Raw genomic sequence first — 16,177 nt, forward strand, 5'->3', positions numbered from 1 at the left:
TTTCTTAAGATAGTGCAACATAAGTTAGATGAACCGGACTGGGGCAGCCAGCACTACGGGGAAATAAAAACACAAACTGAAACATGCACCCGCCACTTTACCAACGAATGAACCACAGTTGATGGCCATTGCTAACACACATGTATTACAAATTCCTCATGGACTGTGGGAAGTTACCTATTCATGATTATTTATGTTAATACTGTTATGAACTGGCACTAGAATGAGCACCATTGTTTATCTCATTTAAATGAATACAATTAGTTGTCCAAAAAAAATACGGCACTTAAGTAAAAATGTAAACATGAAACATGAAGCCATAAGGGTAGCTCGAGTACAGTTTTGTTATGAGGCTACTTTAGCGATTCGATGTGGAGGGGATTGAAAACCACTGTGCAGGTGCGTTCCTGTGCTTGAACTAGTGGGTGCAGACTACTGCTCCAGTATGGCACTTCACAGCCTGAGTTTGGTGGTGAGCAATGTTCCCTGTAAGGTGCAGGTAAGGGTGCGCGTGCGCACCCTTCCTTCCCCCACCGCGGAGACACTATTGCTAAGCGTGCATTTTTCTGCCACATCGCTTCCTGCATCATGCAAGAGTGTAAAACTGTTTGTCATCAGTGCTGCGTTTAAAAAACACAAGCTGAGTGAAAACACTGTCACACTCTTCGCAGCAGAGCAGGCCAAGAAGTGGCAGCCTGTCCAGAGAAGAAATCACAGTGCACAAGGACACCACCAAATTGCATCAGGTTTGTGTTTTTCCAAGGCCTTGGAGTTACAGCAGGCCACGGAGTTTGGCAGGGTACTCAATTAACAAGCATTTGCAATGCAATAGGTCTCGCATTCACGCGAGTTTGAGCTATTCGCATTGTAAATGACAATGCCTTTTATTTATGGTTTGGGTTGTAAAACATAAATTACAGGCATAGTCATTTACAATACTAATAGCTTAAACTCTCGCAAATTAGAGACCTATTGCATTGTAATAAAGGGCGTTCTCGACCGCTTGTTAGATTGTAAATATCCGAGGAAGAGACCAGCCTGCGACATCTTCAAAGAAGTGATAGTGATAGTGCTGTGAAGAAGATGTTTTCACGTGTTGTAAATTACACAGACACAAAGTGTGAAGTAAGAGTTACATATGATCCGAGCTGTAAACACTAGCAAAGCGCTCCAACACCTTTTGCTCTGTGATTACACTGTCGCAGCTCAGGAGGAAGAGCTGGGTGGCTATTTCCTGCGCTCTCCATGATTTGAGTGTGCAGTGTGGCATTGCGTTATGTCATTGCTATCTTTGGCGTAATAACAAACACTCAGACTGTAGTAGGGCCCTGTCTTCACGTCCTGGTGCAGGGCGTGCAGTGCTTATGGCAGGCATAGAGGGAGGGAGAGATGGTCTTGGTTGCAGCTCCGGCCTCATTCAGTGCCCCGCTATTACTAGTGTGTGAGAGGCAGTGAGGTGGTGGTGGTATTGATGGTGGCGGTATTGGTGGTGGCGGTATTGATGGTGGTGGTATTGATAGAGCTAGATTTCTCAAGATTAAGCATTGCTCTGTTTTGTGTTTCAGACAGACTGCATTTAAAAATGGCACGCAGATTTTGGTGCAAGTAAAACACACGGCACATGAAAAATGAAATGAGGACTAGTCAAATGCTTTTTAAAAGGGGCACTTTTGGTGCTTGCAAAGTGAAAGACATAAAATGAGGCCTGGTCAAAATGCTTACAGTCTGAAATGCTTGTGCTGAATTAACATGTTTTTGCAGTGTAGAGAAACTCTTGACTGCAGTTTCCGTTTTTTTTGCTTTAAAGATAAAATGGAATGTGTTCTCTCCTCCCAGCTCCTTTCCCTTATAATCTACACTCCCTGTTCCTGTCTCAATGGACTGGCTATGTTGAATATTTAGACAATACATATTCAGTTCATAACACATCTTTTTATAATGGGTATTAATTAATTCAATAACACTACACATGGGGCAAAAGCATTTTGCATGAAAATCTATCTAAAACATTAGAGCATGTTGATGTATTAACTGTTTGCGCTTTGAAAATTTGCACTGGTGCATGTTTTATGCTATGTTGTACATTGCACATTTTTGCACGTTGTGTACAAATAATAGAAAAGCTGCTTTTAATGAATAGCTTTTGCTAGGTAATAAATAATATAGGGCAATAGTATGGGGAAAGGTAAACATAATGGATTTTATTTCATAAATTAATAATTTTTTTTTGTTTGTTTTGTTTTTGGCCCACCATAAAATGGCTGCCTGGGAATCCAGCATGGCTGAGAATTGTGCTGAATGAGAAACGCATGCGCAGAACCAGCTACATATTGCCAAGTGCCTCAAGTGAAGACACAATGGGTCAAGGCCACAGTGAACTGTAAATTCTTGTTATCATGCCAATGTACCAGTGGTTATGGGATGTGAAAGGAAGGAAGAAATGGACCGATACATTTTTCTTCCTTGCATATTTGTATAATTATTGATGGTGAAATATAGGATTGTATTAAGCATTAACGCTTCGTTTGTTAAAACTGGTTTTGCAATGAGAACAGGATGGTGAGACCCTCATGTCATCTATGCTAACCAATCACAGTGCGAGTTTCTAAGGAAACTGCAACATTATTTGTGTAGTCAGCCAAGAATTAGAGTATATAGTAATGACCTCTTTGGAAGCGGGTTAGCTTTAGAAGCTATAGGGGTGTGTGAGCTTTTTGGAACTAGAAGAGATAGGAGAGGGAGCACATGAGGCCAGACATCATATGGGTTAGGCACATGAACGTCGCGGGTGCAGCCTCGGAGGAGATTGCGTCCGAGGAGAGAGAGTGAGGTGGGGGCCTTTGCTCAGATTTTTTCAGAGAGTCCTTGCACGTCATATTTTTGGCAAGGCAGATCACATTTCTCTGTGGTCTTGTGAAGGGTGGTCTCTCTCTCTCTCTCTCTCTCTCTCTCTCTCTCTCTCTCTCTCTCTCTCTCTCTCTCTCTCTGTAAAGCACAGAGACGCAGATGAACAGACCAGGGCAGAGAGTGCAGCTGATAGAAAAGGATTAGATTTAAATGCTAAAACTCTAAGTTTATGCTTTGACTAATTAACTAGTTTTAAAAAGATGTATTTGTCTTATGCATTTATTTCTCTTTATGGGAGATTTTTGCCAATTATTAATTATTGATTAGCCTTGCAAACTCACTCTTGAATTATATTTTCCTGAACTCTTCAAAGAATTCTGACTGACATTTAATGCCTCATTCCCTTCCTTTATGGAATGCCTTGTATTCAGTCTGTAATATGTTCTGTATTCATTCTATTTTTCCTATTTTCAATTCTGTAATCTGATTGAAATTTGACAAATGAATAAAGGGTCAGAGAACCTTAACTTTTATCTAGAAAATAAAACCCTTTAAAAATACTCACAATTCTCTTTATTGACTTAAATATTAATTGCATTTTGATTCTTCATGTTTATGTAAAGTCTCCTGAAGGTGATACACGGTGGCAAAGGTCCATCACCTTGAAAGCAGTAAACTAGAGGTAAATGAGGTTTTGCATTGGGAAATTACAGTGAAATTACCGCTGGATCAGTGGTGGTATTGGTGGTGGTGGTATTGGCAGTAGTATAGGTATTGGATTAGTGGTGGTGGTAGTGGTATTGGAAGTGGTGGTATTGGTGTTAATAAAACAGGCTTTTGAAAACAACCCGGTCAGGTGGCTTTAGTGCAGATGACATTGTTGTCAGCTTCAGCCCATTAGCTAACGATTATGTGTGTATTGGTGGTGGTGGTATTGGTGGTGGTGGTGGTACTTGCGGTATTGGTGGTGGTGGTATTGTTATTGCTGGTATTCGTGGTGGTGGTATTGGCAGTGGAATTGGTGGTATTGGATTGGTGGAGGTGGTGGGATTGGTGGTAGTGTTGGGATTGGTGGTGGTGGTATTGGTGGAGGTGGTGGAGGTGGTGGTGGTAGTAGTGGTATTGGATTGGTGGAGGTATTGGATTGGTGGAGGTGGTATTGGATTGGTGGTGGTGGTAGTGTGGTTACTAAAACAGGCTTTTGAAAACAACCCTGTCAGGTGGCTTTAGTGCAGATGACATGTAACAGATGTGCTGTTATCAGCTTCAGCCCATTAGCACACGATTATGTGCTACCTGGAATTCACATGACTTAATTTGCTAATCATTTCTAAATCCATTTTACTTGGGGGATTGAAACAGACAGAAGAAAATGCCGGGTTAAAGTGATTGAAAGTGGGCGTCCGTGATACGGGGCGGCCGTGCTGCTTAAAAAAACACAAGTGGCTTCAGCTGAAGCAGCGCATGTCCGGCCTGCAGTAAGAGAAACTCAAAAGTAAATAGTGCTTACAGACTAAATAACAGGTCCCGTTTAACAACCAAAGTAAAGGGGCCAGTAGCCATGGGAGGTTACAAATGAATACAAGGCCGTACTAAAGAGGGACTAACAAGCCTATTAACGAATCCGAAGGCAGCATTTACGAAAGATAATGACACAAGCCAATGAAAAATATGGGAGGAGAGTGGGCGCTGGTTTCTCTCCCATACTCTACTACAGCAGTCTTGCAGAGCGAGCAGCGCATGCGTGCTGCCGCTAGACTCAACCTAAAAAGTAAGAAAGAAGGAAAAAGACAATGACGGAGACCAGGAAAAGCGTCTATCTTTTTCATCATGTTTTGGCACATGGAGGTGTAAAATACACCATTTGGCCACAGTTCTTTCCGAATTCTCTCTGGGAGCAACCACCTGAACAAGCACAGGCTCACTCGCTCACTCACTGCCGTTTGAGACATGGTTAAATGCAATGGCTACTTTATTTTTCTGGCTACCCCGTTCCTAGAAAATTATAAATACAAGGCTGTCAACAGGCCTCACGTCATGAATGCCAAAAAAGCCAGATTGGGAGTTTACATGCTGCTACTCCCTTATTGTAATGTGACCATTGAAACAACATAACCACCATGCAAGGTGCTGGCTGTTCTTTAAAAATTAACTGAAAGACCAACTGGGATTATAGGTAAACAAAGGTCAAGGGGAGGGCTGCGTCATTTAAAAAGGCAGTTTTACACTATTATGTAAACAGAGCTACTTCTCAAATGGTTCACCTACCTTCATTCCCACTATGATTCCGTTTGAAAGGATCACTATTAGAGGCAACATTAAACTTACGATACTTATAATGGATGTTTATAATTCGGAAGCACGATTAAGATATTTCTCTGAAATTCAAGGCGTAAGTTCGGAAATGGGTCATGCTGCATTTCCCTCATTGGAGTTACTAAGCAGATCAATGACCTATCTTGATGCAGCATGGCAATACAATATCACTCTCCTGGCTCCAGGAGGTTCGGATCGCGTGCAGTTAAGAGAAGCCTACCTGTTGTTTTATCTCACGGGCTGTCGGGTTCTTGCTAAACTCCACGGAAAGACGAAGAGACGTTTAGACACGTAGCAAGGTGTCAGGCTATATGCCTGGAATGTTCCTATTATCATAAGGCGACAACAGATTCATGATGTATTTTTACGGTGCACTAGCCTTTTTCATTATAGAGCCCTGACGAAGTTCCATGAATGCATCTTGGGAACGAAACACGTTGGCTGGTTGTTAATTGAATGTGCACGAACTTTTGAATAAAGAATTTTCTTAAGGAATTACAATGGACTAAATCTGCTTTCTTAGTGCACTTTCTTGCTTTCATTTAAGTTTGGAAAGGGGTCATGCTGCATTTCCCTCACTGGAGTTACTAAGCAGATCAATGACATATCTTGATGTAGCATGGCAATACCATATCACTCTCCTGGCTCCAGGAGGTTCAGATCACGTGCAGTTAAGAGTAGCCTAGCTGTTTTGTCTAGCGGGATGTCAGGTTCTTGCTAAACTCAAGTCCTGGACAAACCACACAGATGTCTCCATTATGTAGAAATTAAACTTGCCTGCACATATATTAAACCAAATAACCTGCAAAATTGCTTATTGCAACAACCGAAAATATATACATGCACAGATTGTACACAGGTCGCACTGCATTTATTTCAGATATAATTATCAGACTGTAAATGCCTTACTATGGGAAGCCAGTCAGTCAGTCATAATAACTTTATTCCACCCATACATATGGCATAAAAAGTATTCTAAAAACAATCAGTCAATTAGAATTTAAACATTAAAAATACCAAAGAATAAACATTTCCCCCCTCTCTATATGTAAACATACAGTCATCCTTATACAGTTAATGTACAGTTAATTTCCTTCTTATGGCAGACAGGAGGAATGAGGCTACACAATAACAGACAAGTGATGGGAGGTAATAAAATGCTGAGCGGCATTGACTAAAATTAAGTTTACGCATCAGTGGTAAAATGTATCTTTTCCTTTCGTCTGCATAAATATTACAAAAGAACAAAAAATGGAGGTTATTCTGGGGGGATTGACCATCACATGGACATGGACAAGGTGTGAGTGCACTGATAGAATATATGTTAGCAGAGTGGCCTATCATCAAGGGAATATGTTGCAACCGGAATCGCAGTAATTCAGTTCGGAGTTGATAATTGGAAACGGATGTTAAATATGAGAACACAGAATTATCTATGCTTGGTGTTAAAAGGTATTGATTAACCATTAACTTTTTGCCGTTCCTCTGCCATCTATCTCTGGTCAATCTGTCCAATAGTTTATATACTATATATTACAACTCTGTCCTGGGTAGTTCCACGCATGAGTTGGGGTCTGTAAACAGATTCCCAAAGGTGATGGCTATTAAATTGGATTGTATATATTTTACCCACCATATTCTTAATGCCCCATGTAGTTTCAGGCAATATTTTATGATGTCCCTGGTTAATTTAAGTGTTTCATTATTTTTCCAGACTGAATACCATAGTAAAATGTGCGCAATTCAGATCTGGTCCGTGATATAGGCAAGCTGAAGTTCGCTGTGGATATTATATGAGGAACAGGTTTGCGGAAGAGAATCCAGTCTCCTCAGAAAGCTGTCCTCTAAAAGTGTAGATATATGGATTAGACCCCATGAAGCTACCTTATACTTTGCAACTGACACTACCTTTGCCTGGTAAATCTTTTTAGGTCTCGCAGACCTGTGTTGCAGAGCGCATGCTCTGCTCGCTCTGCGAGGCTTTTTGTAATCAAGGAAATTTCAGAAGTGGGGTTGAAGCCACACCCATCATTTTCATTGGCTGGCATCATCGTTTATGATAAACGCTGGCCTCAGATTGAAAATGAGGCTTCTTTGTTACCGCCCTGTCTCCTTCTCGGCCAGCCCATCCGGACTGGATCTTTCACTTGCTGCGTTACACTGTCTCCTTTATTAGTGGGTAAGCACTCTTTTGTGCTCATTCTGCTTTAGCAAGCCCGCGCGCGCTTTCAGGCGCACACTGTTCAGCAGCGGCGCTGCTTCCCCAATCAGTGGCAGGAAACACATGCTGGCCGGAAGTGCGCTCGCTGTTCCGGCTGCATACGGTGCGAGGAGGCGCGCTTACTTTAAAATTAAGACCCGCTTCGTGGAGAAGACCCTCCCCTGTTTTGTTCACTTTGTGGCTGGCTTGTTTTTTATTTCAGTAAATCATGGCAGCCGCTGCATGGGTGGATGTGCAGCAAGGCGCATGCACCTTTGATTAATCTAAACTATTCCCAGATATCGCATTTGTTTTTCTTTGGGGTGTGGAATGCTGGTTCCTTTTGTCTTGGGTACACTGCTTTGCCTGCTGGCAAACCCCAGACTCACCTCCCTCGCATTCTCAAACAAGATACGCCCCTGCGCGAGCCTCCCTTTGCATAAGCAAATTTTGCATTTTGTGCTTCAAACAAGAGGAAATGTAATCCTTCCTCGATGAACAACAGTGGAACAGCTTTCAATCAAATCTAAGGAATAAAGTGAGGAGGAGGCGCTACCTGTGACAGCGTTTGGTCGCTCGCACCAACAAAGGGAAATGGCGCTAAGTGGATCCCTCATATTCTCCACAGAAATGACACCACAACCAATATTAATTAATCGCCGAGGTCACTCTTACAGTGTATTTGAGAAGGATAGGACACGGCTTTGTCGCCAAGTAGGGCTTCACTAATGTGTTTACTTTTTTCATTTCACTTGACGTACGGATGCGACTCACTTAAGGCACTTTCCTTGTATGAATTAGAGGTACTTGTCGCCATAGGCAATTACTGGTTCGTGCTTTCAAGTGCGCGCATACTTTATTCAGTCAGCTCCACCTTCATGTTTATATCACATTAAGTCTGTGCTGCTGTGATAGCTGTGTGGCTTCAAAAAGCGGAGCTAAGTTTTACAGCATGCACAAAAAACAAAACTCCGTCTCTGATATCTGAATTTTCAAGGGTACATTCTGGAGAGCGTTTTGTTGCCAGTAAAGTACATGTTGGTGTTTTCAAAGTGTATTACTAGGGCGTTGTTCCATCAATGTTAGATTCTAAGAAGGTTCCTTTCCAGTAAGGGGTGCGATAAAAAATTGAGCAAGAGTATTAACGTCTTTAGCAGGAGTCAACTTATATGATAATGTGTATACCTTTCATTACCATGTCACTTTTCTTAATGTCGATGAAACCGTCAACTGTGTGTCCTTATCGTCAAAAACTAATTTTAGCCCTCCCTCCTTACCAAAAGCAGTCCGGGCAATATGTTTAAACCATTCCCGCTCACTTCATCTTCTCCCTTAATCTCTTTCTTTACATGCATCCATTCTCTCTCGCTCCATTTGTCCTCAAATGAGCTCTACCTCCTTTGCATGGACACATCCGGATGGTGGATTCTGGTTCAGACGTTTGGAAAGGGGCCGTTGCACATCACATTAGCTCTGTTAAATGCCACTGCAAGGAGCATTCCTCTCATGAGTGATGACAATCTTGTACTCCCCGTTCCACACCGGCCACTTGAGCCACAATTCAAGGATTCTCCAGAAGAGATCGTCATAAAAGACGAGGAAACTCATAATGCCACAGATGCTAACAACGATTTCATAATTCTCAAACATAAACTGATTATTTTGGAATAGTGGACATTTATAGAGAAAAGAGCAGAAATTCTTCCTATAGAATTTTTCCCATATTTTTTGCTGTATTCTACTCCTAGAAAATTAATTGTCCTGCTAGAAGAAAAGAACAAGCATTTGCAATGCAATAGGTGTCTCATTTGCAATAGTTTAAGCTATTGACATTGTAAATCACATTGCCTTTCATTTATGTTTTAAAAACTAAAACATAAATAAAAGGTAGTGACATTTACAATGCCAATAGCTCAAATTCACGTAAATGCGAGACCTATTGCATTGCAAATGCTTGTTTGTAGTGTCGACTGGTTTTGATCCAAGCTTTTATACAAAGCTAAAAAGCCCTTCAATAGTTCTTTTCATTTGCAAACTTTTATTAATTGCCATACTTTGCCAATTATTCTCCCTATCAAAGGTAACCCCCAGATAATTAAAAGTATCCTCGACCTCAAGCGTTCAGCCTTCAATGTGCATTTTAGGATATTTGTTTAGTTTTTTGCCTGCCATGAGTACAAAAGACTTTCATTCATTTACTTTTAGGGCCAAGTTCCCAATAAAGGTTGCATTCTCCCTATAAGTTTTTGGAGTGCGTTGCCGGTACGTGCCAGCAGCACTGTGTCATCTGCATAAATGAAGATGGAAATAGGGGATGAGTTGACAATGGGAACGTCCCTAATGGATTCCTCTAGGGCCCGCTCTATGGCATTCGTATCTAAGGCAAATAAAAAAGGGTCAAGGACAAATCCCTGTCTTACTCCCAGAGTGATGTTAAAGTGTCTCGTGCATTCACCCTCTCTGCCATACCAGACACAAGCGGAAGCGTTAGCGTACGTCCCACGAATAAAATTTATTATCGTTATATCAGCACCCATTTCTTGCATAATGGTCCACAACTTAGAATGGTCTACGCAATCGAACGCAGACAGGTCCATAAAGGATATATACAAGTTTCCTGTCTTAGCCGTGGTATATTTGGCTATAACCAAATTAAGATTTAAGCATTTATCTATTGTCCCCTTTCCTTGTTTGAACCCATATTGTGACGGTATTATAATGTTCCTTTCAGTGGTCCATTCCTCCAATCTATCTAAAAGGAGCTGGCCCATTAGTTTGGCAGGAGTCCAATAAGGAAATGTGTCTGTCATTTTTTGGATTGGCCCTGTCCCCCTTTTTAGATCTCGCCTGAGCCAGCGCGCATGCGCTGCTCAGCTAGGCTTTAGAAAGGGCTTTAAAACTGCAAACACACGCGCGCTTTTTTTTTTTTATCTCCCCTTATTGGCCTTTGCATGCATCTTTCTAAGAAAGACAGCATGCAATTGGCTTAAGGAGGGTGCATGTCCCGCCTTCGCTGGTCCTTGGCCTAGGGTCCTCGGGAGCAAGCATGAGCGCCATCTGTTTCCAATTATCACAATTGGAAACAGATGGCGGTCAGCTCCAGAGTGCGCGCGCACCACTCACGGGACTTGCGAACTATGCGCACGAGGGACGCTGCAGCTGCTTTCACGGTCGCTTTTAGCAGTACGCGTGCCTCATCAGCTAGCCCTGTTTTGTAGATGCTGATGCCTGCTTTGAAGGTGGCTCGTGGTGAGAATGAGGTGGTGAGCGCAAGGCTGTGCAGAGACGAGGCCTTGTGCGCTTCACTGCACTCGCGCCAAGCTAGAGCACTCGACGGTAGGGCCTGGAAGGTAGGGACAGGTTCCTTGGAGAACAAGCACTCTCAAACCCGTAACAGGAGCTTAGACAGCACTGAGAGTTCAAATCTCAGCCCATGGGAGGCAGAGACACAGTGCATTCTGAGATGTATCCATGTCCTGAACACCCAGCCTGTGTTCTCAGACCTCACATCACCTAGTGGCTCTGGCCTTCCTGGTGCTCGCTGCCTCTAGCAACACTCTGCCCCTTGGACCACCCTGTGCCCCGGGGTTGTCTCTCAGAGCTACGACCAGCCCTCTCATGAATCCCTTCCTCTAGCTGCTGCCACCCCCTAGCAGACCCAGTCCTCCCAGAGGACATGTCTCCTAGCAGCCCAGTCACCTTAGTTTCTGTCCTCACGCAGTCCTGGTCTTCTCGAAACCCCCCTTTGTCTTTACAGCTAGGCGCCCTCACAGCTCCTGTCGAGGCTCTAAAGCTACCACGCCCTAGCAGCACCAGTCGTATCAGAACTCCCTTCGCCTAGCAGCCTAGGTCTTCCCCGGAACACTCGGCATTCTTAGCTCTTGTCCCATAGCAGTCCTAGAGCTTCCGGTCCCTTAATGCTCCTGACTCCTGAGCAGCTCTCATCCCCTAGCAGTCCCAGCCCTATTAGAGACCCCGTCCCCTAGCAGCCTCAGTCCTCACAGAGCTCCAGTCCCAAGCGCCCAGGTCATCTTCAGATCTGCTTCAATTCATTTTCACCACAAAAATATGCAAAGTAAATATTTACTTTGATATCGAAAAATTCTTTTTTTTATGTACAGAAAAAGGCACTGAAAATATTGTGAAAATCGTCGTCTAGTCTTCTGCCTTTTCAGTTAAAAACATTTTCATTCTTGGTGTTGAAAATATTTTTACAGACTATTCAGCATTGTGGTCCTTTATGCCCGCAACGTTAACCACAACACGCCTATAATCCAGGTTAAAATGTAACAGAAATAAAAAAATAAAAAGCTGAAATGCGAGATCTCGATTTAGTTGAATGAATCAGAGTCCTCCACACAACATGGACCAGAACATTCTGAAGCACCACTCCCATTTTGTAATCAATGTTTTTGTTTACCCTCAACATCGTTAATCAGCCGTTGGCACAGAGTATCAGAGGCACACTGCATTATATTTATCGTGCCCGGACATGCCGAGTTACGAAACGTTCGTCACTTTGAGGCATAAAATTCTAAATTCTGCAAAACACATTTGAACATAATTGGGCGCTTTTGTTCTGTTCAGCGAACGTGTGACTGCGGCTTTCCACATTACTTGCGTTAGACGTAGCAGAAAAGCCTGGTATCTACTTAAACAGCGCATTATATTAAAAACTGTCTACACATTTCCAGAGCCAGGCTTTAAAGGAGTCGCGGAAGCTGGCAGGGGCGCTGATGAGTGCCATTATAGCATTAGCCTTGTTTGAAGCGGTATTTACAAAATGGCGTTTTCCTCCCCTCCTGACCTCCTCTGGTGTAAAACCCTTTAATCCAATTTGTTCGGAGCTGGTTAAGTGAAGTCGAGACCCTCCATTCCCCTTTAATACGGTAATGAGTAATTCTCAATGACAGGCCGGCAGGAATTAGCACAAAGGGCCAAATTACCAGCGAGAGGAGCGGTGGCCCTTGAAGAGGCTGCCTTGCTTTAGCGCGTGCGCGGGCGGTGGTGGGGCACACCCGCCAGCACCATCTGCAGCAGGTGTGGTATGGAGGCGCCCACCCCGCATCAGCCTCTGCGGCTCGTGGCACATAGGTGCATACCCTGCACCAAGCCCTGTATTATGTGCTCACACCCATCAACACCTGTATCACATGTCACAGAGATGTAAGTTCTCCACTCACACTGCCAGTACGAGTGCCTTTACACGCATGGCACAGAGGCAGAGGTGCCCACCCAGTTACCAGCCTCGTATGGCACAGAGGTACATACCACTCACCATCACCTGTATCATATGGCACAGTGACGCACACCCGCCATATACACCTCCTATAACGAGAGCGCCTGTACGCAGCATGGTACAGATATGCCCACTCAGCCCCCAGACTTTGCGGCTCATGGCACAGAGGTACAGATCCCTCACCAGGACCTGTATCATATTGTTCAGGGGTGTACAGCCGCCATTCACACCTGCAGCGCGAGTGCCTGTACTGAGCATGGCCCAGGTATGCACATCCGGTCAAGAGTCTCAGGGGGTTATGGCAGAAGGGTCCTTACCCGCCACCATTTGCGGTATCACATATCACAGAGGTGTACACCCGCCATCCGCACCTGCAGCACGAGGGCCTGTACTGGGTCAGAAGTGCACGCGCAACGCATGGCAATGTGTTACACACCCACACCTGCAGCTCGAGTGTCTGTACAGAGCATGGTACAGACATGCCGCCCAACTACGAGCAATGCAGCTCAAAGCAGAGATTCACACATGTAGCACATAGCAGCATTTGCAGTGCAAGGGTCTGTATCAAGCCTGGCACAGTGGGGCCAAGCCTCCGTCCTCACACGGCACAGTGATGCCCACCCACACCTGTAGCATAGGTGTATGTACCGAACATGGCACCAAGATGCTCACCCTGCTACAGCACCTGCAGAGCAACATGGCACAGTGGTGCCCACCCGCAGATCACATCTGCAGCATGTGTCTGTACAGAGCATTTACCCACAAGTCATGGGTTTGAATACCGACCTTTTCAACTTTGTTTATTTACAGAGTTTGATACAGCGCCAAATGGTATGTACAAGGAAAGTGGGAAAAACACAATGAAAATGTTGATGGTGCTGGGGGAAGGGGGTGGGCTAATAAATGGACAGCTTGTCTTTCAACATTTCAAGTTGGTCGTAATACATTCTACCGGCAAAAAAGTGCGTGCCTACTGCAGAGAACAAGGACACTGCAGAGAACAAGGACATTAAGGCTATCTACTTTAACCTCCTCCATAATGAAATCTTGGCAGTCACCCCATCTCTACTGCTGGATGGATGTATACAGGGCAACAAGAGTCTTAACAGAGGCCCAAATGACACCTGCTCCACTATTGTAGACCTGGTCAGCGTTTGACAAAGAAAGGTGCCGACTACGGATGCCGCTAAGGAAAAGCATTGGCATAGCCAATAGGTCTTGCTTTGGGGACCTTATAAGTATTTAGTTATGCAGCACAATATCCTTGGTGCAACAACATCAACTGTTGCATGGCTAAACAATTGTAAACTTCGAAAGGCGAGACCCATCGGCTATGCCAATGCTTGTTAAAAATAGGTATTATGACGGTCTTTTTCCAAGGGGGTAATACACCAGTCTTTGCTATAACTTTAAAAACGTTAGTAAGAAGTGGGGCCCACAGTTCCTGGTTATCTAGGAAGAAATCTACCGGGACACCATCAGGTCCCAGTGCTTTTAGCCTAGCGCACTGTCAAAGCATAGTTCATTTCTTCAAGGCTAAATGGTGAAACGACTTATAGGGTGGACACCGGTGGAACGATAGGCAAAGTGGGTCCCTCTCCAACATGCCCAAATACTGTTTCAAAGTGGTCCACGCACTCTCCTGTCTCCAGGAGGTTCGGATTGCATGCAGTTAAGAGTAGCCTAGCTGTTTTGTCTCACGGGCAGTCGAGTTCATGCTAAAGTCCAGTCCTGGACAACCCACACAGATTTAGAAATTAAACTTCGTCTGCACATATATTAAACCAAATAACCTGCACAATTGCTTATTGCAACAACCAAAAAGATATGCGTACACAGGTCGCCTTGCATATATTGCAGAGATAAGTATCAGACTGTAAATGCCTTACTATGTGAAGAATTACAAATGTACCAGGTTTTTCCTATTAGGCAAGGGTGAGTTATGGATTAACAGAAAGTCAAGTAGCATCGTTTTTCATTTTGTGGTAGCTCGGTATTGCAATATTTATTAATAGTCCCTTCTAGATATGTGCCCATTTACCGATCTGTTTCATGTAATTACTATGTGTTAATAAAAAAAGATGAGTCTGCTCGTAGAGGAAAGTGGTTGAGAGCAAATTATATTAGATATTGAAGGCTTGTATTGGGCATGCATTAGATGGAAAAGATCAAGTATTTAATCCCCACAAGATGGGAGTGCTCGAGAAAGGCTCTGTGAGGGTCGGACTTGGAGCCACGCTGTGGGGTTAGTGATGAACCACACAGCCTGGCAACCAGAGCCGGCTGTCTGGTGTGTACTTCCTCACAGATCCTCCAAAGGAGCTTTTTCCTGCACTGTATATCCCAACCTCCTTCCTAACTTGAATGCATTCAACATGTGCACCATCCTATCCCACTGACTTGGTACATCTACTGCTCACAAATTTTCAAATCTGCCACTGGGAGCACACAGCTGCAGGGCAAACCCCATCTTGAACTCTCCGACTGATTCCTGCAACCCTCCGGAACTGGAGCTTTTAAAAACTTGCCCTATATGGGAAAGAGTGGAGGCAACAGCAGTTGGCAGCAATGCCAGCAGGAGGATTTTCTTCTTCCCATTCATGATAATAGTACTCAGTTTTCCCTTGTCAATGATCTAGATCGGATATTCCTCTTGATACAAGTTGTTTTGTTAAAGATATACATTACCTTGCAAATAATGGCAGTAGGCGCCATTGAGGTCAAACCTAAAAATCTGTTTTATTTTAGACTTACCTTGCTGAGCTGTATATTTAGTGACAAAACGATTGGCACTATTTGCCACTAAAGAAATTCGGACACACTGTTGCTCTACTTTGGCACCACCAGATGAACATGTATTCAGTAGTTTGTCCGATGTCCTTACCTCCCTCTTCGAAGCTGCTGCCATAACTTTTCCTCTGGTGTAAAGGAATCATTGCGATGCTTTTCGACAATAGGAATGTAGCAAGGCACAATGGCTTTAGCACAACTCTGGACAAACTCGAAGGCTTCTTCTTTCGATGGTGAATCTAGGTCATCAAAGAAGATGCCACCCAGTCCTCTTCGCTCTCCTCGATGCTTGATAAAAAAGTAATCATCACACCTATAGAGAAACAAACAAGATGAAGCCAACAATGAACAGCGTTATTAAATGTAAATTGCCGCATTCAACCAGTGAATAAAATGAAATGTGTTGGGAGAAGTGACTGGTATTCACTTTAAAACAGTGTCATGGTAGATTTGTTGCTACAGCAACTATACTGGAGAATCCGGACTCATGTCTTCATCAGTGTTAATGGATGGCACAGAAGATGGCATGTCCCTTCGTTTGCATAAGGAACGTGCTATGTTTATGGGCAGGGTCAGAGGAATTACTTGATTCCGCAGTCACAGCATTTTTCACATAAATCTTGTTTTGCCTCACATGCTACAGTATCAATTCTGTTTAACAATTTGCAATTTAACAAAAACTTTTGAACACAACAAAATCTAAAGTTAATTAGTACTTTGGACATGGGGTGCAAACTTGTGCTAGATAAGTGACAAAAATTTATTTTTCGCCTTTCAGTAGTTGA

The 16,177-nt window shown here is 43.6% G+C and overlaps 1 protein-coding gene across 1 annotated transcript in view; it reads right to left on the reverse strand.

Moving 5' to 3' along the window:
- Positions 1–16,177, reverse strand: part of CPOX (coproporphyrinogen oxidase) — a 75,319-nt gene that overhangs the window by 10,059 nt on the left and 49,083 nt on the right. Inside the window, exon 5 of the mRNA XM_085622347.1 lies at positions 15,487–15,705. Within this exon, the coding sequence (XP_085478473.1) occupies positions 15,487–15,705 (219 nt within the window). The remainder of the gene's footprint in view (positions 1–15,486; positions 15,706–16,177) is intronic.

The sequence above is a fragment of the Triturus cristatus genome, chromosome 8 (assembly GCF_964204655.1).
Source record: "Triturus cristatus chromosome 8, aTriCri1.1, whole genome shotgun sequence".
Lineage (NCBI taxonomy): Eukaryota > Metazoa > Chordata > Amphibia > Caudata > Salamandridae > Triturus > Triturus cristatus.